We start from the raw sequence: 23,963 nt of genomic DNA, 5'->3' as shown, positions 1-23,963 counted from the left end.
AAAATAGTTACTTTTCTTTAATAAATGAGATAACGACAATAATGGCGAATTTACCCTCCTGCATTGCAATATTCAAACTCTTTGTGATTAATCATGACCTTCAGCATAACATCATCAATGACTCTGAATTACACTGTTGGAGAGGAGCCATGTTCATATGACTCAGAAATTTCAGAGTTACCAATCGATGGATCGGCAAATCCTGCTTTTTTCCTAACGCACCCGATCTTCTGTGATTGAGCCCCAAGACACGTGAAGCACCTTGCGAACACATCATTATCGAGTTGCGATATGAACAAGAACGCAACGATACCAAAAATTGAATCTTCAAACAGTTTTAGGTAAGGAGAGAAATGTCTGCAATGGGAAATGGATGGATGACAACAAATGTCTCCAAGCTCTTCAACAAGATTGATACTCCCGGTCTCCCTTATCGACATCATCGAAGCATTTAAGCCTTTGGGTCCGATCTCTCCGAGAAAACATCAGCGTACAACAAATTACCCCCCCAAGGGAAAAAAAAAAAAAAAAAAAAAAAGAAGAGGAAAAGCTAAAAACATTAAACCTCAACGGAGAAGTAAAGTTAATAGTAGTAATAGAAAAAGATAGATGGAAGGACAATAGAGCAAGGGGAAAATTTGAAGTCGTCCTGCCCCATGATGTCCTCATTTTCGATCTGCTTTTAGCTCCAGATCTTGAAGAGCAGGCCGCCGTGGGTGGCGAAGAAGGGGGCGAACACGAGCGACTCGACTGCCATCAGCTTGATGAGGATGTTGAGGGACGGGCCGGATGTGTCCTTGAGCGGGTCGCCGATGGTGTCACCAATCACAGCAGCCTTGTGGCAGTCTGATCCCTTGGGCCCCAGGCTCCTGGCATGCTCCGATGTGCCAGCCTAACATTTGAAACAGTATGTTTAGAACAGTTGGTTCGGAAACAGATGCTTGACACAGAGGGAGAGAAAGTCGTCGATGTCTTACCTCGATGTACTTCTTGGCGTTATCCCATGCACCACCAGTGTTGGAAGCGGAGATGGCAATCTGAATTCACAAAACAGCACAAGAAAATCACTTTCCAAGCCAAGCCTCAGTACCATTATAGTCCAAAGTACCAAACTAGGAAATTTATCAAAGGTAGTGAACGGTTGCATTACCTGTACGCCAGAAACAAGTGAACCGGCAAGGACCCCAGAGAGGGTCTCAACACCGAAGAAGTACCCAACAATGAGAGGGGTGAGCATCACGAGGGCACCTGGTGGGATCATCTCCTTGATGGAGGCATCAGTAGAGATCTTCACGCAGGTCGCATAGTCGGGCTTGGCAGTACCCTCCATGAGACCCGGGATGGTGTTGAACTGCCTGCGGACCTCCTCAACCATCTTGAGGGCAGCACTCCCCACACTCTTCATTGTCATAGCAGAGAACCAGTATGGAAGCATTGCACCCACAATCAGGCCAATGAACACCTTAGGGGTCAGGACGTCAACAGTGGAGATGGCCGCTCGGCTCACGAATGCACCAAACAGGGCCAGGGACACAAGAGCAGCAGACCCAATGGCGAAGCCCTAACAAGAGAGGACCAGAAGCTTGTAAAAAAATAAGCAAGCCACTTGTCCCACGAGAAAGTTAAAAAGCAAATTGAACCAACCTTCCCGATAGCAGCGGTGGTGTTCCCAGCAGCATCAAGGGCGTCAGTCCTCTCCCTGATCCGGTGGCTCATACCGGCCATCTCAGCAATGCCTCCAGCATTGTCACTGATGGGACCATAAGCATCAATGGCAAGGCCAGTGGCAATGGTGCTCAGCATCCCAAGAGCAGCCACAGCAATGCCATACATGGCAGCAAAGCTGAAGCTGACGAAGATGCTAAAAGCGATAGCAAAGATTGGGATGATGACGGACTTGTATCCAAGCGCGAGCCCAAAGATGACATTGGTGGCAGCCCCAGTGCGGCAAGAGTCAGCAACATCTTGGACAGGGCTGGCATATAGAAATATAACTGAATTTTAGAAAATGCAAGTGATTTTGGATGAGTAGCAGATGGCAAAAACTTGTTTACCTGTATGCATTGCTGGTGTAGTACTCAGTTACAAATCCGATGATGAGCCCAGCCCACAACCCAACTCCAACACACAAGAACAGCTGCCTGTATCACTCCAAAAAGTAAACCATTAAAAAAAAGGCTGGCTGTACCACACAAGAACAGCTGTCTGTACTACACCAAAAAGTAATAAATTAAAAAAGAAAAAAAAACTACACATCGACCCGCAGACCAAGGCAACCTAAAAGTTCCTGCGAAAATTATGAGACCAACAGTGCTGAGCTCACCAGTTCTTGACAACCTTCTGAGTTCCAAAGTTGAAGATGGTGAAGGAAGATGGGAGGGCAATCCAACTAACAATGGCAATTCCTAGAGTCATGAGAACAGTTGAGATGATAAGCTGCTTCTTCAGAGCAGGCTCAATCTCCTTCACAGCCTTGATCTCAAAGAAGTCAGTCGCAAACAAGGTGGTGATGAGGCAAACAAGGATACCCACGGAGCTGACAATTAGAGGATAGAGCATTGGGGTCATCTCGTGGTTAATCCCAAAGGAAGAGATCGAAGCCACGACAAGAGCAGCACATGAAGACTCGGCATATGACCCAAACAGGTCCGATCCCATGCCAGCAATGTCACCAACATTGTCACCCACATTATCCGCAATCACCTGTAAAAAGAAGGAAAAAAAACAAAGGATATAACCATAAGAATCCGTATTGTGAACCACAATAAGATGCCAGAAGAAAACAAGTTAGGAGCTTCCTAGTCTGTCACTGTTTGTTCTATGGAAAGGGCTAGTATAATCCATTTTCCTGAGAAGTACTTACAGCTGGGTTTCTCGGGTCATCCTCAGGAATATTCCTCTCGACCTTCCCGACGAGATCAGCACCCACATCAGCAGCCTTAGTGTAGATTCCGCCACCAACTCTTCCAAAGAGGGCCATGGAAGAACCACCAAGCCCATATCCAGTGATGGCCTCAAAGAGACCCCCCCAGTCATCACCATAGTAGAGCTTAAACAGGTTGATTGTGATGAAAAGCACCAGAAGCCCGTTGGCAGCAAGAAGGAAGCCCATCACTGCACCTGATCTGAAGGCAGTGATAAAGGCCTTCCCGACACCCTTCCGGGCCTCCAAGGTTGTCCTTGCATTCGCGTAGGTTGCAATCTTCATGCCAAGGAAGCCTGACACCACAGAGGTAATGCCACCAAGCAAGAAGGACACGGTGCTGAAGAGGGCCGTGGCGAGGGCAGGCTTGCACATCTTTGTCTGGTCAAAGGTGCAGGGCTGACTGCTAGTGCTGAAGCCCTCGACAGACCCGAGGAAGAGAAAGATCAGGATCGCAAATCCAACCATGAAGATACCAACATATTGGTACTCGGTGAAAAGGAAGGAGGTCGCTCCTATAACATAAGAATGTAAAACGATTAGATTGCAATGAGCAAACTATCTATAACAAATATAAGGAAAAATATTAGATTGCAGTTTAAAAGGCATGGAGCATAATATTAAACACATAACAATAATACATTTCTTGGAAGATAACAATTTCAAGAGTATCTATCTGAAACAAACTTGTATAAAATTCAAGGTCGGAAAATTCCACAAACAACAATAAAATGCAAGTCCAAAAACAAATAATCTAGTAGATCCACCAAACGTCGATTGATTAATATTACTCGATCAAAAGTTGTATTAGAAGCAAATCTCATATTCTATTAAAATCTAGCAACTAATAATGTTTCATTTCTGTCAATCATTGCAACAAAAGAAAGGGCAAAGGGAAACAACACAACAGGACAACCGTAAGGACATCACTTGACCCATTATGAAAGTAGTCCAAAATCTATAATGAGGCGATGCTCACTCACGTGCAAACACTAGAACAGGAAAACAGAGTGACAAATTTAAATAAAGAATATCTGACAGCAGTACTGATGATAACAGCAATAAATAAAAGTAATGTCCCACTGCATATATAAAACGCATGATAACCAAATAGTAAAATGTAAGGTACACATATAATAATGAACTATTTCTATTGCCGGGACCACAATAGGACCAGCAAGAATCTCAGATCTGAAATCAAAAATATCTTATAATAAAATATACACACACATATATATATATATATATATTCATAGACATTAAAGAAAAATGAGCGCATTATATATTCCCCACAACGAGCACACGGTCCATAAAAATTATTCCCAAGCTCAAGTTTCAAGTGGGAGACAAGAGATGAGTCCAGAGAGATAGACACAACAACTCCAACTTGCAGAAAATAGACAATTCCACCAACACATTAATTACACAAAAGACACTGACATTCATTATTCACACACGCCCAAGACACAGATCTACCGCAGAACAGACCGCCAGCAGTCAATAAACCAAGAATATTGTATAATACTTCACCTCAGAAATCCAAATCTCTTATCCAGAGAATGGGATCGAGAACCAGCCCGTTCCATAACACGACAGGAGGCAAAAGTGTAGATTGGTTTTGCATTTCGAGAATATTTTTCTCCTTGATATTACAATAGATTGATTTGCATAGCAAAAATAGGTGAAAATAATTAATCAAGAGGGACCCAACTAGTATAAACACGAGAAACCATCCCACCCCGCCTCAATTTTCTTTTTAGTATATTAATATTAATATACATTACATTAAAAAAAAAAAGAGCAAAAATCTTTATACATCAATCAAAAGCATATAAAAACAACCAAATCTTAACCCAAACCTGTCACCCACCTAACAAGGAACTAGAGATTTGAGCTAAACCATGGATTGCACAAAAACCTAAGGTCCATGGAACACAATCTTCGAAAAAAAATAGAAGAACACTCGACGTCCAAAAAAGGAGTAAACTTTACCATCGAAAGACACAAGATCAGCATTTTCATCCTAAACCTTCAAATACATATAGAGATCTACCCAAACATTTACTGAACATAATAAGGGGTTCAGACAACAGTCCTCAAAAGATGAAAGAACACGAACTGAATACACCGCAAAAAGGAGCCCAGTTTACCACAGCTCCCACATAGAGCAAACGAATCCAAACACCAAGCTAGAGATCTAACTAATTGCAGATTCATAAAAATAAAAATAAAAATAAAAACAAAAAAGGAGCTGAAGAAAAAAAAAAGTGGTGAGCTGGGTAATCCACCTTCAGAAATGGCGTTTTGGATCTCGGCGCACTTGAGCACGACGCTGTGGTCATTCACGCTCTCCTCCTCGTCGATGAGGTAGTCGGTGTACCCATTCTTGGCGCCGCTGTTGTTGGACTCCCCGGCGGGGGAGAGCTTAACCTTGGAGACGAGGAGCCACTGGACAAGGGAGAAGACGATGCCGATCACGGCGCAGGCCGGGATCAGGATGTCGGTCCCGAGATCCGGGAGCAGGGTCGACCCCATGTTGTAGAGAGAACACCGGAGGACGTGAACGGAAGGGAAATAGAAACTTCTCTTTTGAAGAGGTTGGGGGGGGAAGACGGAGGAAATGAATGGAGCGAGGGAATGGGGAAAGAAGGACAGAGGATTATATATGAAGAAAGAAGAGAGAGAGAGAGAGAGATGGTGGGGGAGGGAGAGGGGAATTGATGGGAGAGGGACAAAGACAGATTATTACCAAAAAAAAAAAAAGAACAAAGACAGAGGTGCGTTGAGGAAACTGTAGTGTAAAAGCATTTCTATTTTCTATTTTTCTGATATTAATTAATTTTGGAAATTTAAATTTGGAAAAATATAAATACGGTACTCTGTCTCTATCTCTTGTGTGCTGAATTTTCTATTTTATTCGAATTATTTGCTAATTTAAGTGGGAAATCATTATCTCTCTCGGTCTACTGCCAGATCTGCTTCAGTTGTGTTTTGCGGAAATTTGCGGTTGGCCCTTTGAGTTTATATTTTGTTTCAGTTGGCACCCCGTGGTTTTGGTTTCTCTCTGTTTGCTCTATGTCGGAATTTTACGATCCGTGTCAATTAGACTCTTCCTCCTTCCTTCCACTCGCAGAACCGGAACCTCGAGAAAGAACGAGCATCTTGTGAGATGTCGAATTAATCGGTTGTTGCTACTTCATTGTGCGAAATCATGACTAAAGACCCATGTGAGCAACATATTCCGATGAATCATGAGAGTTTTGAGAGATTTTGGTTATTATAAAACTTTGATAAGTCCATGCAGTGATGGTTTAGTGAACCATTTTGATGGTGTGCGGAAATGTGGGTTTGCAAGCTAGGGGCTAAATTGAACTGGGACCAAAAAAATTAAGACTTGACTGCATGTTTAAAATTAAGAGGCAATTAAATTCCAATTAAAAAGTTTGGCAATGAATAAGGAAGGCACGACAAGCCTCTCTTTGGTTTTTTTATCTGTCTTGCAGGGTGTAGTATGGTAGTGGCTAGATGGATTAGCTCCATGGTGTGTCCTCCTCGGCTTTGCTTGATCGCTTGGCTTCTAGGTGTCTTCCCTGACCCGAGTTTTCTAGTTGGATCTATCGGTATGACTCTATGAAGGGTTATTGGGCTCGAGATTCGACTCAAGATCCCTCGCTGCACTACTTCTCTATGAAATTCCTCCTGGAATCCCACAAAAAGGTAATTTTCTACACGGATTTATTGATTGGCCCTGAGGAACCGCCTTCGCAATTTTCATTGGAGTCCATGTAAAAACATTGTGCGAGGTAGAGGCTAGGATATTGATATAATTATATCGTGTTTTATTTATCACATTTCATTTTTCTTCGCAGCTGATCTTCGTACTCATGGATCTTTTCTCTTGGGTATTTTTCTTTTTGTAATTCATTTTGTCATTGTGGAATGGATCGCTGTTTTCTTTCCGCGGGGGGGAATGAGAATTTCACTTTTTCCCTTTAATTAAAAGTATGGCATCATGGAGTAAATTAACATCCACATCATCAAATTAAATCAATGATAATGTGATTTACCAATTGGTGGGTTCCAACCCTTCCAGAAGCATTTTCTGGGAATATATACTCTCTTTCTTCAGTATAATTTCGTATGATTGGTTAGGCTCACTGATTGTGAGTGGGCACTGATATTTTTCATTTTCTCCTTGAAATAAAATTCTCAAAAAAAATAAATTATTGTGTGAATGTGGGAAAATCCCCCAATCCAGCCATTGAGTAATACATGAAAAAATTGACAGGTCAGTGACCACATCCAATATTCATCGAAAGCGACCCCCCATTTACATCTAACTCGTTGCGAACTATGCATAAGATAACCATCAGATGTCATGAAACATACGTGGATAGATATATACAAGAAGGAGAGAGATTATTTCGTGATCCCTCTCGCCGCGTAATATGAGGAAGCACCAATTAAATTACAATAATCAGAATAAAATTGTTAATCACTCGATTAATTATGATAAGTATTTTTAATTGAAATAATCTTATTGATTTTTCCTGTTCACATCATTACGAGGTAGGATCATTTAAAATTTTTTCAACAGGGATTGTGTGCTCATATTAAGCTCGACAAATGTTATTACAGTAAATAAACAGTCCGGAAATGGCAATGATGGATTTATTGGGTACTCTCTCCAATCACTTCGTCATCAATAGAAAATTATAATAAGAATGAGGATACAGATTTTCCTTCTCTTCCCTAATTTATTCCTCGGATAAGGTGGCAGTTGTTCCGGATAAAAGACGGCCAGAAATTATTCCTCGCCAGAATCAACTTTTCCTTCATCTAATCTTTATTTTCCCTTTGTATTTTGTATTTAAGCTTTATATTTTCAATAAAGGAAAAGGGGGAATAAAAAAAAAAGAGATTATGCTTGTATATGTTAATGGGAATCAATGGAAGTTCACTATCAGTACTGACTCGATGCATGATATGCAATGTCTATTCAAGTTCGGTAGGAATTATTAGGAGACTAGAAAGAAAATAAAAAAAGAAATTAAATAAATAAACTAGTCTTCTTTATGTAAAACGTGAAAGGCTAAGGTTGCCACATCAACTTACACAAACAAATTGAGAGGAATTCGTCAACTAAATACGCATCTAACCAGACGTAATACTATCCTACATCTACTTGATTAATTTGATATATGATTCTACTCGATAATTCGTCGAAATGATGAACATAATCACGCTAAGCATTTCACAGTAGTAAAGATTGTAATAAGTGTACGGTTAAGATTAGATATTGAGATAATAATTGAGAAATCAAAGTAAAGATGTCGAGAGTAAAATTCTCACACACAAAAATTAAGTCGTAAATCACAAATTTATAAAAGATTGGGTTTCAGAATCTATCAACTCGACCTAATTTTGAGTAGGAGATGCAAGGCCAATTTGTCTCCCCTCGTTCGAGCACTAAAAAGAATGTCCAGCTCGTAGTCAATTGTTGAAGACAGATGCTAGCAATGTGTGGCACTTGATGGTCCACCCATCGACATATGAGGACAGGTGTTAAAAATAAGAATCGAAAAAATTAAGTAGATAATCATAAATTTATAAGTAATTAGCTATCAGTTTAAATTTTAAGATTAAACAAGACTCCGGAAACATATTTTGAATCAGTGGGCTGTCGCGGTGCCAAATTTTGAGGGAGAGCAGGAGGAATCAAAGAACTGAAGAATCCTCGTCTTTATGGGAAAGGATGACAGTGAAATGAGATAAGTGGGTCATCGGACGAAGAACATGTTTTTTATCATTTGTGAATAAAAATACGTATACTAATAAAAAGATAAGGTCCGCACACACTTTGCGTGCGTGTAATTTTTTATCATACGGGACGCACATGTCTGTGTCAATAATAAAAGAAATAGATAGAAAAAATAAATAAATTATTACGAAAAGTTTCATTGATGAAAATTGATCAAACCGAAATCTGAAAATAGGTGTAGCAACCCACATCAGTACAACAATTTGCTCCGTATTTGAGCTATGTATAATTTTATCCTTGTTTTCCGTCTCTCTCTCTCATTTTTTTTTTCAATTATTATTGTATGATAATTACAATATCTAACATAGGATGCGTGTTCTGAAAATCTTCGTTGGTTTAATTTTGTGCTTTATTTAATGATGGTAGGATTAGTTTATGAGTTTACGGTTGCCACTTTTGAAGGAGTTAATAATTTAATGGTTCGACTGATCCGACCAAACCAACGGCATGCTTATGGGACAACACATCAAAATCTACAGGTGATGATGTGCTTTCTGCGTCCAACGTGGAGATATGTGTTTAGATTGAACGGTGCATGTTAGGAAATCACCGCGAATTATAATTAAGGTAAATTGCACTGATAATTCAAAAAATTTTATAAATGTTTTAACATGATATAATTTTTTTTGCTATTTGATGATATAAAATATTTCAAAATTGTTTCAGTATAGTACAAACTGTTATATTACCATTAACGCCATCAAGTCGCCATTTACAAGACCGTAAATTTTATACTATCATGTAACTTACGTAAAATATTTTGTACTATTAAGTTATAACTTCAAAACAATTTGCATCATCATGTAACGTCCCACAAAAATCTGTTTTGCACCATCAATGTCGGCTCGACAGTATCAATGGCGAGATAACGGTTTGTACTGTACTGAAACAACTTTGAAATATTTTGTATTATCAAGTAGCAAAAAAAAAATTTATACCATATCGAAATATTTGTAAAACTTTTTGAATTACCGGTATAATTTATCCTTATAATTAACATCAATGCACGCGTTAAATGACAAGGAAATTTTAACAAGGAAAATAGCGTTCGAACAAAATTGAATCCAAAGCTTCAAATAATTAAAACAAAAATGCTCCCGGAGAATGGAATCTCCACGTACACAGTCAGGTAGACGCTAATTCAGCATATCCTGCTTTCCAAGTAGGACGGACAGATGTTTCATCAACGCACTTCCGAATAATCGACCACATCCTAAGGCGTGCGGGCGTGTTTGGTGAATGATTTCGGATGCCAGTCGGTTGAAGGTATCTAGCTACATGATCCTCTAAATCTAATTAGACGCAAAGGCATAAATAAATCAAGTCGATATGCCACATTGAAAATATGACCACGATTAATTGTATATTAGTTGATATCTACGCGTTGCATGGTAAATATTTATCAATTTTTATATGAAAAAGTTAAAACTCGAACGAAAACTTCAAATTATAAACTAATACTTTTTTCTTACAATCCCAAACATAATACGAATATTACTAAATCTACATGAGCTTGTATGTATATATTTCGTTAAGCTGTAATAAAAATTTTGCTCATAAAAGAGTTTTTAACACCAATATAAAATCATAAATACCAATTGAATATGTCCTTTTTTTTTTCTTTTTTCTTTTTCTCTTGCGGTCCAAACAGCCTTCATTTTTTTACCCTTTCTCCAATCCAAATCATCAGAGACAGTTCATCCTGTCAGTATACATCAGATCAACTAAAGAAGGTGGTGACAAACACCCAATTCTCTTGGCACATCATCTTCATGTCCCATTGCGCAATCAAATCTGCACATCTATTAGCAGTACCCTTACCAGGCTCTTCTTCAACTCATCAAAATCAGGTTTCAGCAGCTCAATGCTCTTAGGAAGGGTGCGTGAGATCACCCAAGGAGAGCTATCAGTCTTCCTCTTCAAACTCTTCTGTGCAACTTCAGAGTCGTCTCAAGAATCGCTGTCCTCATAAATCGACATATATTAGATTTGGTAAAGTGGTATTCAAAAGATTTATTGAATTGATGTAAGAAATACATTAATAGTTTAATGGGACATTTACAACAATTTAACTTATCCCGTCATTATAGTGGATCCAAGAAGATGACAGCTTTTATTTTCTTCCGCAGGAATAAACGAATTGGATGCCCAAGAAACACAGAAACAGTGGATGAAAAGAGGATTAACTGCGAAATTGATACGAAAAGGTCATTCGTGAATTTGGGCGAGAGATGGTGTGTAATCCCGTATAGCGACCACTTAAAATGTCAAACTTATAAATTGGTATCTTTCTATAGAAGAATCACGAAGGAGTGGAACGTACCTGAGCCCGATGAGCCACATTAAAGAAGAGAGAGGTCATTACCGAGCACTTGAGAACTCCTTTCACCACGAGTTGAAGATTTTCGATATTTCAGAAGTTCTTTTACCACAAGCCGAAGGTTTTCGATATTTCACCAGGAACTGAGGGCTCTAAACTCTATAGAGTCGTATTGTTCTGCTTTGATATATTATATATTGATTTATTATGCTTTGCTGCATTATGTTTTTGTCAGTACAGTATTGAAAGATCAGGGGAAACAAAAAAGGACAATAATCGGGAGGCCATCGCCATTGCTGGCCCGATCTGCACCAACCGCTAAGATAAAACGTTTCTTTCTCTCCGTTGTTGGCAGAGCCATGCATCAAATCAAATATTTATAGATATAAATATTTTAATGCGACTAATATTCAAAAATCCATTAAATTCCGACTAATTCAATTCGAATTAAATCCGAATCGATTTATTAACAAATAACAAACACATCCACCATCCAACGTGAATTTTCCCATTCCAATAATCACGAATCAAATATTTTAGTCAATGTACCATGACGAAATGTTTGTTCTTTCCTCAAACTTACAATGAATAAATGTATCATTAAACGATACAGATATACACGTGCACATTCATAACACAATCTAGTTGGCTTAGGCCGTGATGGGACAGTTTGATGTGATCATCTCCTAAGCATGGTAAAGCAGACCCGAAAGGGACAATCCGATGTTTGCGATGGAAACGGCATCGAAACAGTAGTATTCCTAATTGTCGAAATTTTTTCATAAATGGGTCGAAGTTAACAAGCACATAATAGGATGGTTAAGGTGAAGCATTGGCCGGTAAGCAAGATATGTTTGCTGAAGTGAATGAAGACGAGGTTGGTACGCTACTGTCAATGGCTGCTCAGAGGTCAGGAAGTGGAACCCACGAGGGTCCTGCCATGCCATGCCATGTCTCCCCCACCGATGAGCTCAACTCCACAACAATCTAAGATCTCACCACCACCACTTATTTTCTTCTTCTTCTTCTTCTTCTTTTTTTAATGCAAATATCCGAAAACTTAATTACCTTGATTCACCTGAATCAATGATATGCACTTTGATATCCGAAATTCCAACCACCTCGACTAATCTAGAAGAACTCAAATTAGGTAAAGCTCTGATCAGCGTGAATTTCCACGGACATATCCATCACTCTCTTTCTATTTATAATATCACACACACACATGTATATTTACTTATATATTCTGAAATCTTATCTCCTATATCTAAGCACAGAGGCAAATGATCCATGAAAGTACCAATTTGCAACCATATATGCTCATGGTAGGAGCAGAGCAGGTCTGCACTTCAGATTTCAGAGCAGCGCAGAGCCGAGCCGAGCCTGGCAGAAGATCAAACAGCCTGTTTCTTTGGAGGGAAACGAGTAAATTATATATCTTTTTGAATGACCGGATTTCACGTGGACAGTTCATATTTACGACAAGAAATTGGAAAATAAAAATAAAAATAAAAATAAAGCATAGGCACGGGCAAAAAAAAGATTAAAAATGGTCCTCTCTCTTTAGATGGTTTGTTAATTTCTCTCGGCAAAAACAGAAGTGCAATAGAGTAGTCCGAACAAGGATTAATCTCGCCGTAAAAAAGGAAGTGTTGTCAGCCGGACTACGATCGACTTTTATCGATCGAGCATAAAAGAAGCGCAAGTGTTGATCTTAACTATCGATCAAACATTTAAAAAAAACATATAAGGAAGATAAATAAATTCACACAAAAATAAAACATAGGGAATGGGTGGGAAAATTATTTGATAAATTCCAGAAGGTCTCAAACCGATTTAAACAGTATCGAAATCAAGTAAGACATTACAAAATTTGCACATACGTACGTACACCGTCAACTTAGAAACCTAAAATGAAGGAAAAACATCCAACATATATATATGTGTACTGTGTATCGATATTGGTATCACCCCAGCTAGCTAGCTAGCTAGCAGGAAGCAGCAGACACATACTCCGTATCTACTTGCGGGGGAGCCGAGACTCGGGTGGCTCCACGGATCCGCCATCCGTCCTGTTGACCTCCTTGGCCCGGTCCTGCTTCCTGTCAGCATAAAGCCAATAGTACCCGACAGCGGAGGCAAGGACAAGACCACCCAAGAGCATGGTGGTGCCGCTCATGTTGGGCGGCCAGTAGCTCCGGCCTCCCGGCGGAGTTCTATAAGCACCCGGCCTCGCATCCTCGGTTGCCCTCATTTCAACCCCAACCATTTCTTCTTGCTGTGCAGAATAAGCCGTACTCACTACCAGCGTAGACGATGACAAGCTTGATCCTCTCTTCCGAGTTCCAACATTCATAAATAGCAAACGAAGTTGTCGTCGTCTTGCGTGTCCTTTGCCGTCGACGTGTGGCGGGCTGCATGCTTCGACATTTGACAAGTGTTGTCACTGTTGTTAGTGGAGCTTCGAGCACTCTCCTGATAGTTCTCTTGCGATCGGCCGTTCGATCGATGTGCACCTAATCCACCTCTAACTTAAAACGGCCGATTAACGTGGCATAATGGTCGGTATCTCATAATCAGGACTATTTTGTACGATCACGTGTCCCAACTGGACCTATTACGATGTTCCGATTCTGTTACTGCGCGGCAAAGGTGCGGATTTCCGATCCCGAAGGCACTTATGGGCCTGGGCTCCAATGAGGAGGCCCAATAAACCTTTACAGAATCTTGGCCCTAAGTGGGAAGATCGGCCTGGCCCAAGATCTCAATCATACCATGGAATGAAAGACACCAATTTTAATGTTTTCCTTAGCAGTCAGCACGAACCGCGACACGTCACGGTTAAAAAATTATTGCCAGCACGCGGTAATTATGGATCAAGGTCATGATAAATTGAAACAAGAAATTATTAGTATAGCTAATGATACATCGCGGTTCATCAAACTTTTTTTTTTAATAGTCTCCTCAGACTAATTTGATTTGATGTAATTTATCCAGAAACTAGTCATCCTAATGCCGCGTTGCACGGACTTGTTTGCTGTCTTTATTTATGTTGGTATTATTGTATTTACAAATTTTATAATAACAAAAAAATTTGAAATAAATAATCTATTCCATGATATCTAATATACAACCATGTTGCGAAAATTCGAGAAAAAATTAATAATGAAAATGTGAAAGAAAATCTAAGTAAATATTAATGTAGAAGGGATGTGAATGGTCAATCATCAAGAGTGAGGGTTACGAATGAAAATTTCTATCATTTCGAATAAAGAGCCATGGTGAGGCCCATGCGATGAGTCTAAATAACATAATATAATATAAATAGATGGATTAATTGTTGAGACTATAGATCATTAGTCATTAATTATTATTACTATTAATATCATTAAACAACAAAATAAAATACTTGATTGAAGTTTATCTCAAAATAGAATCTCCGACATGTTTTCGACGAAGAACCGCGCGCCACGTCCAAGCTGCATGACGTGACCGCCGTTAAAGGCCCATCGCCGCCTCACTCCCGGCCGTCCACACGCTCCATGGAAATGAAAGGAGAAGGCCTTGTTTTACTCTGAAACCGCCAACACTCAGAGAGAGAGAGAGAGAGAGAGAGACGAGAGGGAGAGCTCAACTTGTTAATCTGCAATATTTTGCATCGCCGGGTACAAATTTAGTTATCGGTCGGTAGAGACCAGTTGAAGCGTTTACTAATTTATGCAGCTGTTACTCTATGGGCAATAAACGACAGAGAACGATAACCGGTGATCGCCCCGAAAACGAGGGCCACCCTTCTACTTCTTCTTCTTCCCCTGGTACGTTTTTCCCATTTCCAGCGTCTGCTCGCATTCTCGTTGCCCTAGAAGATGTGGAGAGTGAAAGTACAGAAGAAAGGTTGTAACTTGCTAGTCTTTTGCTTGTTGGGATTCGATACGAAGGACGGTTTTCATTCTGGGTCGTGCCATTTCGAGTTTTCAGATGTTGTCGTATGAGAGGATAGTTGATGCCTGAAAGGAAGCATTTTCCTCCACTTGCAAAATGTGGATCACAAACCGTAAAATTTCTAATTGGATTTGTAGGGGAGGTAGAATTTTGTTGGATTGCTATTTGTTGGGGGAAAGGGAGGAATTGGGTTAATTTACGATTTCTCGGACTTTCCGGGTAACCTGGAAAATGTACAAGGTAATGGGAGTTTAAAGTTTGTATCTTGATTAGGGTTCTTCAGGTGGAGCTTGTCAGGGAAGTAAGGATTTCGCTTGGATTCTGTAAATATAGAGTTGATTTTACTTGGCATAAGCTAAGGATGTAGATTGAAATGCCGGTTTCTATTTCTTTGTTGTGGAATAATACAAAATCATCAATGGGGAAAAATTAGGGGAATTGGGTTCATCTATGTAGAGTTAATAATCAAATTCCCTGCTGAGCCTCAGTGACTACAGGCTGTTCTGTTTGCTTCCGATGTCTTCCTCGTCCACGTGTTGGGCTTATGTAACGAATCAGCATGCGATGTTGATCTTTTCGTTCATCATCATATGTGATTATTGTAATTTTTATATCTGAGAACAGTGCAGTTCTCTTTATAGGATATACACATCATGCCGTTATAGTCTAGTGGGTAATTGAAAGGAGAAGTGCATACAACGTTTGATTTATATGGGCTTAGACTTCAGATTCATGAACGAAACATGTATGGACCTTCAAATGTTCGGTTAGTTGCTAATATAGCAAGTGAACTTCTGTTGCATAAATGAGCATTCTGATGTGCATTGTTATGTGGAGATCTTTTTTACAGCTATATATTTGTGTACTTCTGGGCTTTGGCTCAATTCAATATAACCTTGGAAGTAAGAGCAACCGATTGAGTGCTTTACTTTGAAATGTTGCAGAGCCCATACCATGTTCATCTGCAATGGAATTATCACAGAAAAAGGTTCAGAATTTTTTCCTTTCTATGATAAACTCTTCCATGGAAGTTTTTCCCTTATGGTGCCTTCTTGATGGTTCATTAATTTACTTCTCCATATATTCTGATGTGCCCTTTGAGTGCATGGGTAATTATTAGTTTCGCTTTGCAGAAAGCTTCACGTTTAGTTGACTCAAAAGAATCGAAGCCCCTTTCTTCTCGGAAAGACATGACAGACCGTTCTGGGAAGCAGCATAATGCCCACTTCTCCTCTAATCGTCATAGTCAGCAACATCGGCAAAATCTCAGTCGTCCAATATACTTAAAACGTTCACGCCATCATTACGGCCATCAACACCATTGGCGGAATTCCGGGACCTATTTTAGGCCATCGACTTCTCATGGGAAGGGTTCTTCATGGGATGAGAAGCTCTCCTTCAAGATGGCTAACCCTGATTATGGGCACTATACAGGTACTGTTTTCTATTTATATCAATTTTATCAATTTTTCTAATACTGCAGTCTACTAATTGTGAAATGGCAAATTGGGACTGGTACTTTACTACGTCGAATTATGCATGAGATAGGTCAACTCTGAGCACAATGAAACTTGATTTTAGCGGAAAACGAAGTTCCAATTTTCTGTTCCATTGAAAGTATGCTGTCACGTTGCTTTTTATATTGTAATTTGTTTATTTGCACTTTATTTTTGGTGTGTTATCTCAAGCCATAAATCTCTGAAATCCCATTTGCTGTTGAATGAAGTTTTCGTTTTTTTTTTGTTTTTTTTTGTTTTTTTGTTTTTTTGTTTCTTGGGAAACCCAAAACAAGGCTTGAATGTTTGAGTTCAAGGAAAAATTCATGGAAAGTATTTCCTTTGGATGATCCAAAATGTCTTTAATGTCACGTCGGAACATCCATTGTCTTTAAAGTATTTCCTTCAAGATGGCTAACCCTGATTATGGGCACTATACAGGTACTGTTTTCTATTTATATCAATTTGATCAATTTTTCTAATACTGCAGTCTACTAACTGTGAAATGGCAAATTGGGATTGGTACTTTACTACGTCGAATTATGCATGAGATAGGTCAACTCTGAGCACAATGAAACTTGATTTTAGCGGAAAACGAAGTTCCAATTTTCTGTTCTATTGAAAGTATGCTGTCACGTTGTTTTTTATATTGTAATTTGTTTATTTGCACTTTATTTTTGGTGTGTTATCTCAAGCCATAAATCTGTGAAATCCCATTTGCTGTTGAATGAAGTTTTCGTTTTTCGTTTTTTCGTTTTTTCTTTTTTTGTTTTTTTGTTTCCCTTCCTTGGGAAACCCAAAACAAGGCTTGAATGTTTGAGTTCAAGGAAAAATTCATGGAAAGTATTTCCTTTGGATGATTCAAACTGTCTTTAATGTCACGTCGGAACATCCATTGTACTTCATTTGTTTGCTCACTCTGTTGAAAAAGGATGATCTTTGTCTTGCTTTCTTGCCAGAGTTAGACCCAGTTAATAGGGTCTCTATGGGATCTTATCTCTATTTCGCATTGGAAATTATGGCGGTGCGGTTAAGCCCAATGATTGATGACACATCTCCCTGTGCTGAATCTTTACCCTTTTACTCTTGCAGACGAGGGAGAGAGAGCATTCAGTGTGCCTGAGATAATAATCCGATCCAACTCTGCGGACACCAATTCGGGTTTGCTGGATCCAGAGAAGATTGCCTGCGGCATCTGTCACAACCTCTTGAAAAGGAGACCTCTACTTGCTCCCTCTGCTGGTGAATATGCTGTCGTGGCTGTCCTAGTCTGCGGCCACCTCTATCATGCAGACTGTTTAGAGCACAAAACGCCTCCCCAGGAAAAATCGGACCCGCCTTGCCCTGTCTGTTTAGGCTCTTCTGTACGGGCTGGTAAGGCCATAACTGAGATCGAGTGATTGTACACAATGGAAGGATATGTAGGTCAGTAGATATAAAATGAGTTCTTCCTCCCTATACTAGGACTGTCGGACTTAGCGTGTTTCAACAGTCAGATCAATGGAGGTTTGTGGTATGTAGAAAGAGTTTGGCTCATTATGTACTCTGTCAATCATGGTTATAGGCTATTGATAGAGAGGCTGCAGTTGCAGAGTAGTATCTTCTTGCAGATTATGTAGGTAAACTGGTGCTGCAAATCTTATCGATCAGCAGACTTACCGATGGTGTTATCGAGAGATTATTTGCTTCAATGAATGTTCTCTCTCTATGTTGAATTTAACATTGTCATGAAGCCATCAAGATAAATTTCGGATAAGCTCTCTCTTTTTCTCGGCTGTTCAGTTTTGTTGGTTCTTGCCAGTTCACATAATAAGAGTTAGAACAGCATTGATACAAGGCCTCTCGAATAGGTTCCTGGATCTGGACACGACTCCAATTTCTGAAGCTCAAGCCACACCTCGGTTCATTGTTGGAAAATGAACTTTCGGCGAGGAGTAACATAAGCTGAATCCTTTTAACAGCAATAATGGAGTTGTGTTTGAAACATATAATCCGTCTTGAAGCAATACTAACGCTATGTTTCGATTTAGGAGTATGGGAGTTTTTGGAGGGGAAGGAGTTTAGAAGTGTTATAAACCCTTCCAATAAACTTATTCGGGAAAATTTTATAAGGATTTTCAAACCTCAATCTCTCCAAATACCATAATTCTCAACCCTCCAATTGGGGAGGCTTTAGGAGGTTTTTATGCATCATAATAATAATTTAACAATTTAACCCCAAAACAAATTTAAAATAATAAAAATAATTCAATCATATCCCTCCAAACCCTTTAATGAGCTCTATCCAAACAGCGATTTTGAAAACCTTCCTAACCCCTCAAAATCTCTCTCCCCTTAACCTTCCATAGCCTTCCGCACGCCTCCCCTTCCGAACCCCTTAATGAAGAGTATCCAAACATAGTATGAGTTCAAAACTTTGTTTATGCAAAGACAACTATACAGGGAATTGCATCTTGAGAACCTAAAGAGTTTCACTCATTCAAGCTCAGAAAGCTGTCTACGTACAGATCCCAGACACTACCATTAACGTACTTAGTTACATCGAAACGGAAGTCAAAGCTTGATACAATGTAAACCTATGACGGAAACATAGATCACAAGGGTTCTTTGCAAGTTGCCTTGTTATGCCCAACGCCATGGCACCTACTGCAAGTCATCTCCCTCTTCTTCACCTTCCCGTCCGATCTGCTCACCCTCTTGTTCTGCGAGCTTGGTGGTCTTGGGGTGTTAGGAGGGAGTATGTTTTTGGCGTCTGAATCATCCTTTTCATCAATCAGATTCCTCTCGTTGACTGGGACGGGATTTATTAAACCAGCATAGGCAGCCCGGTAAGAATCCACAGTGAAGTATAGGGGACAATAGTCATAGAAACTACGGCCTGTGCTGTTGAAGACGGCAATAACATGGCGGCAGGGAAGGCCTGTTACTTTCCATGACAAACAAGTGCACTCAGACTTGCCTAGATCAACCACATGGGTCTGGGTTGAATCATCATGGACCTCAAATAGAGTATCAGTTGAGAACAATACTCTAAGCCCAAGTGCTCGGGAAGATTCTTCCCGCAGCTTCTCCTCATAAGAAGGGGTTAGCCTCGTGGACCACTCAGCTGAGATTGCTCGACGGGAATTCACTAACTCGATGAGCTTTGAACTTATTGCACTTACCTTCAGCAGGATGGGCAGCTCCCTTATCTCTTCCACCCAATTAGCATAAATCTCGCAGACATCGGATGTGATGTAATTAAACCGCTCACCCTTGAACAGGGCAGTCGCCCAGTGCTCAGGGCCTGTCTGCATTACCCAGTCGTAAGTCTTTAAGGAGACCCGTTTCATTTGCTCAGTATAGGAGGTGAAACGATCTAGCCTGAGAGCATGGGCAGCAGCCAACAACTGGCCAGGCAGGGCAGCCCGCCCATCCCCATGGAAAGGGCCCCGCATGTTCTTCTTGAGGCTCTCGAGGAGGTGGAAGATCGAATATCCAAAGTGGGAGTTCTCAAATAACTCGAGTGCCGGTTTCTCCATACCCTTCTCCATGTCAGCAACAAAAGTTAAAGGCCTCGAGGGACCAACAGCCGACTTCAACTTCTCCAAAAACCAGCGCCAGTTATCATCATTTTCCGTGTCCACAACAGCGAATGCCAGAGGGAAAACAGCATCATCCCCATCCAATGAGCTGGCTGTCAAAAGAATCTCGTGATACTTTGACTTCAAATATGTGGCACCAAGGAAAAGAAGGGGCCGACAGGCATTCTGAAAACCCTGCACCAAGGCATGGAAACAGACGAATAACCGCTGAAACCTTTCTTCATCACTGGACACAACCTCAGTGATGCTACCAGGATTCGCCTCCACCACTCTCTCACAAAACCATGGAAGTTGACTATAAGCATCCTTGTACGAGCCCTGGAGTTGCTCCCTAGCATCCTCGATTCCACGCCACACCTGGCTATAATTCAACTTAAGCCCAAAGTCCCGGAAAATTGCCCGAGCAATCTCCTTTGGCTTATGATTAGGGCTATCTTGCAACCTCTCTTTTATGATCCCCACGAGCCAATTCTTTGCAGGGTGGGCAGCCTTCCACGATGCACCCCCACAAGTGTGTGACTCCTCCATCTTCTTTATTGTGAATGTCTCAGTGGCCTGGACCCACGATGCATGGATCTTCCACGAGCACCCATCTATTGCACACGTCCCACTTGCACGGTTCGTGTCATTCTTCTTCAGGCGGTACCCAAATCGGTTGGCGATTGCATATTTTTGGAGAGCCTCACGGAACTCGCTCACACTCTTGAATTCCTGACCCACCCCAGTGATCGCATCCTTCCATGCTGCCACCATTTCAGAACCAGGGACATCTTCAATTGGTATAATGTTTCTTCCATCTCCATCTTCATCTTCAGAGTCATAGAGCTTTCGTGTATACCTCTTTACTTGAGGTGTGCTCTCTCTTGCTTCTGTACCATCATCAAGGATAGATCCAATTGTTAAACTGCCATTAGCACCAGTCCTCCATGAAGCTGTTCGTCTCCGCTTCTTGACAGTGTCAGCAGGTGTGGCACTAAGGTCAACTTCAACTGGTTCAGGCAGAGCAGTCACAGGACTGTTAGGAGGGTGAGGATCTTCTGTATCAGCATGGGCAGTGGATTTTTTCGAGGTCTTGCGCTTTGCAGCAGCACTACGAGAACGACTGCGGTTATTGGGAGCGCCAGAGACAGTAGAATCCCCAGCTTTTGCTCGGCGACGAGGGGCCACCGGGGCAGCTAAAGTGGAAGGGACATCGGAGGCGGCATTTTCTGCTCTGCCAGCAGCCACCGTTTCAGCGAGTTTGATCGCACTGTTCCTGCATTTGGTAACAACACGGATTTAAATGCAGAAATATACAGAATGAGTACAAAATGGAAGTTGCCAATTTGATTTGTACACCAAAAACAAAATCCCTGGACACCAGAAAGAGCGGCACAAATATAGTTGAAGGAAAAATTTCAGAATCTTTTTTTTTTTTTTCTTTTTTTAAGTTTGTAGATATGAAACTAAGAAGGAAGAAACATATAAAGAAAAGGTCAATAAAGGATATAAAACCACACCCAAGAACAATTTCAAAAGTGAATCATGGCTAAACAAACCATACATATCTCATATGTAGCCTTAGTGTAATGAAAATTCTGATCCATTGTCTAATAGAGCTAAAAATTTTGACATCCTGAAAAGCGCATAGTTCTGTCTCTCTATGTCATCTAAATATCCATTTTCTGTTTTTCCCTATAAGTCGTGGACATCAACTGCTATTGAAATTCAGCTTTTTCACAAGATAAACAAATTCCTTTTAGCAATCCATATCTCCAATTATTTTAGAAATAAAATGACAAAAGCCATAGTTTGGACTGGCAAAAGATGACAGGTTTTGCTGGAAAAGTAAAAACAACTAATTACCCTGCGCCATTGGGAACACTTTGAGGATCGAAGCCTTTTTGCCCAGAGACATAAATTTCTGCAGTGACTGAACCCCCATGGAAATCATACATCCGCTTGAGATCTCGGTCACTAACCATAGAGATGAGGATTCGCTTGTTCTGAGGAAGAAAGTATTTGACTGCTAGAGATTTATATTCCAAATCACACATCTCAGCTAGTTTTAGCTTGAGATCATCGAACTTCGTGTCACCGTTAATCTCAGCAGCATGTGCCTCGCCTCCATTGTACAACATTGAACCGTCATCATTAGTCGTGAATTCACCACCCGTTTGACAGATTAGTATGAGCTTGCCCTTCGCCATCTTAAGATCTAGACAAATTTAAAAAGAAAAGAACTATTACTTGTTGTTCTGCGACATATTAGTCACACATATTATTGAACTGATATTTCCAGGCGCAAGTTGCTTCAGTCTAGACGATAAAAGAAACAAAGAATCTTACATCAGTAATGCTGCATTATGCACAGAGAAAAAAGCTTCATACAGTATATAGCGAAAATTGACAAATCCTTGGGCATTAGTTCACCACCCTATGGACTGCTTCACTAACCAGCTTCACTAACATCATTTTCCCGTTTGCAGGGCCTCAATATTCAAAATTGTCATGTCAACAAAGACCAACGTAATGCTGGTACAGACAACTTTCATGATAGATGCATCGTAAAACCTCAGCAATATGAAAAACCTTAGTCCCCTATCTTCCCACTAAAAAGAATAAATAAAAATACTGGGATGGTTGACGTTTGACACAGCTATGAGGGCCCTACAAATCTCATGCAGGGATTGATCCATGCATTCAGATCGGGTTCTGCTCCTAATCTGAACCATGTTATAGCATCCAGTGCAGCAAAGAAAAAATCTCAATTATTCAGAAAACTTTTTGGGGGTCATAGAACAGAAGCTGATCAGTTGCTGGTAGTGTAGAAGTCAACCACAACCATGAATTCACTATAAACACAACAAAGCAAGAACATTCAGAGAAAACCCACCAATCACACATACAGAACATGCTATCAACCTACGAAAGGAACCACATTACAAAACAATCATCAACGAATCCATCACAGCAGAGAAAGAAGTAGAAGAAAAGAAGGAAGAAGAAGTGCAGGAGGAGGAGGAAGAGGAGACGGAAGAGGAAAAGTAAGGTGATTCTACTGCTGTGGATGCAGAGGATGTAAATTTAGGATGCAAGACATGACAGGGGAGAGGGATGAGATTGAAAGGTTGGGAATTTTGCAGAGAAGGATGGAGAAGGAAGGAAGCTCACCGAGGGCCTGCGCGTGGAGAGAAACCCTAGATTTTGGGGCTTTTCAGAAATAGGCGAAAAAGGGGAGAGCGGACATGGAAATTGACGGGGGAAGGGCTCGTTTGCAAAGTAATTGTTGGGGAGGGACCGGATGTGGACAAATAATAAGAGCTGAGGGGTCCTTTTGAAATTTGGAAAAAAATACTGACATGGGAAAGGGACCACATTTTTTCTTAACCTTCGTTGGCATTGTGATAATACATTCTATTTCAAAAAAAAAAAATTCTTAACCTTAGTTGGCCTTGTGATAATACATTCTTTCTCTATATCATCTGTATAATTTCTTTTTGTATTGAAAAATCCCAAACTAGGAAATGGCAATATAGTTCCTCAAGGATCATATGATATTTGACGCCGAATTGAGGTGATTCTCTTAGGATCATTGCTTGCTATGATATGATGAAAAATTATGGCCTTCTTAGCAATTTGAATACTGAGATGGGGCAAATTGAAACGAGAAGTAAAATTGGAGGGCAATAGATTTTGGGAATCGGTCCTTTTGTAAAAAGTCCTTTTCCATGATTGGTATGGTGCACTTCAAAAGACATATTTTCTAAAATGGAAAAAAAAAAGTGAAAAGGATTGTAGTGTAACAATATGTATTTCGTTTGAAATTTAAGATCGATTGTCGTTGTTGGAACTTTCTATGCCTTTAATTTTGTTTTGTTCTTTTTGTATTTCTCGT

At 40.3% G+C, this 23,963-nt stretch overlaps 3 protein-coding genes across 6 annotated transcripts; 1 reads left to right on the top strand and 2 right to left on the bottom strand.

Moving 5' to 3' along the window:
• Nucleotides 1-310: 310 nt before the first annotated feature.
• Nucleotides 311-5,567, bottom strand: LOC116202093 (pyrophosphate-energized vacuolar membrane proton pump). Its single transcript, XM_031533616.1, has 8 exons — nt 5,212-5,567; nt 2,864-3,438; nt 2,324-2,703; nt 2,055-2,141; nt 1,645-1,975; nt 1,151-1,561; nt 978-1,037; nt 311-892 (listed from the first exon to the last, which is right to left on the bottom strand). Exons 1-8 carry the CDS (start codon nt 5,456-5,458, stop codon nt 683-685), a joined length of 2,301 nt encoding a protein of 766 aa, XP_031389476.1. The 5' UTR covers nt 5,459-5,567; the 3' UTR covers nt 311-682.
• An 8,929-nt stretch (nt 5,568-14,496) lies between these two features.
• Nucleotides 14,497-18,224, top strand: LOC116201810. 2 transcript variants are annotated; one of them, XM_031533228.1, is made up of 4 exons: nt 14,497-14,958; nt 15,951-15,994; nt 16,140-16,440; nt 17,595-18,224. In XM_031533228.1, the coding sequence occupies exons 1-4, from the start codon at nt 14,931-14,933 to the stop codon at nt 17,900-17,902; spliced, it is 681 nt and encodes a 226-aa protein (XP_031389088.1). In that variant the 5' UTR covers nt 14,497-14,930; the 3' UTR covers nt 17,903-18,224. The 2 variants fall into 2 exon arrangements, with proteins under 2 accessions (XP_031389088.1, XP_031389087.1); XM_031533227.1 differs by having other exon boundaries at nt 14,499-14,879.
• A 679-nt stretch (nt 18,225-18,903) lies between these two features.
• On the bottom strand, nt 18,904-23,299 carry LOC116200000. 3 transcript variants are annotated; one of them, XM_031530637.1, is made up of 3 exons: nt 23,240-23,299; nt 21,932-22,283; nt 18,904-21,341 (listed from the first exon to the last, which is right to left on the bottom strand). In XM_031530637.1, the coding sequence occupies exons 2-3, from the start codon at nt 22,273-22,275 to the stop codon at nt 19,097-19,099; spliced, it is 2,589 nt and encodes an 862-aa protein (XP_031386497.1). In that variant the 5' UTR covers nt 22,276-22,283; nt 23,240-23,299; the 3' UTR covers nt 18,904-19,096. The 3 variants fall into 3 exon arrangements, with proteins under 3 accessions (XP_031386497.1, XP_031386498.1, XP_031386496.1); XM_031530638.1 differs by having other exon boundaries at nt 23,128-23,266; XM_031530636.1 differs by lacking the exon at nt 23,240-23,299 and adding an exon at nt 22,962-23,215.
• Nucleotides 23,300-23,963: the final 664 nt, after the last annotated feature.

Source organism: Punica granatum, chromosome 3 (genome assembly GCF_007655135.1).
Source record: "Punica granatum isolate Tunisia-2019 chromosome 3, ASM765513v2, whole genome shotgun sequence".
NCBI classification, from domain to species: Eukaryota; Viridiplantae; Streptophyta; class Magnoliopsida; order Myrtales; family Lythraceae; genus Punica; species Punica granatum.
This window is presented reverse-complemented; position numbering and strand designations above follow the sequence as displayed.

Bases quoted from the DNA above. Each gene is read 5' to 3' on its own strand.
- LOC116202093 (XM_031533616.1), bottom strand. From the start codon at position 5,458: ATGGGGTCGACCCTGCTCCCGGATCTCGGGACCGACATCCTGATCCCG. The intron at 3,439-5,211 runs GTGGATTACCCA...CTTATGTTATAG, and splicing joins CCAAAACGCCATTTCTGAAG to GAGCGACCTCCTTCCTTTTC. The intron at 1,562-1,644 runs GTTGGTTCAATT...CTCTCTTGTTAG, and splicing joins CCACCGCTGCTATCGGGAAG to GGCTTCGCCATTGGGTCTGC.
- LOC116201810 (XM_031533227.1), top strand. From the start codon at position 14,798: ATGGGCAATAAACGACAGAGAACGATAACCGGTGATCGCCCCGAAAAC. The intron at 14,880-15,950 runs GTACGTTTTTCC...GAAATGTTGCAG, and splicing joins TACTTCTTCTTCTTCCCCTG to AGCCCATACCATGTTCATCT. The intron at 15,995-16,139 runs GTTCAGAATTTT...TTCGCTTTGCAG, and splicing joins TGGAATTATCACAGAAAAAG to AAAGCTTCACGTTTAGTTGA.
- LOC116200000 (XM_031530637.1), bottom strand. From the start codon at position 22,275: ATGGCGAAGGGCAAGCTCATACTAATCTGTCAAACGGGTGGTGAATTC. The intron at 21,342-21,931 runs GTAATTAGTTGT...TACCAAATGCAG, and splicing joins AGTGTTCCCAATGGCGCAGG to GAACAGTGCGATCAAACTCG.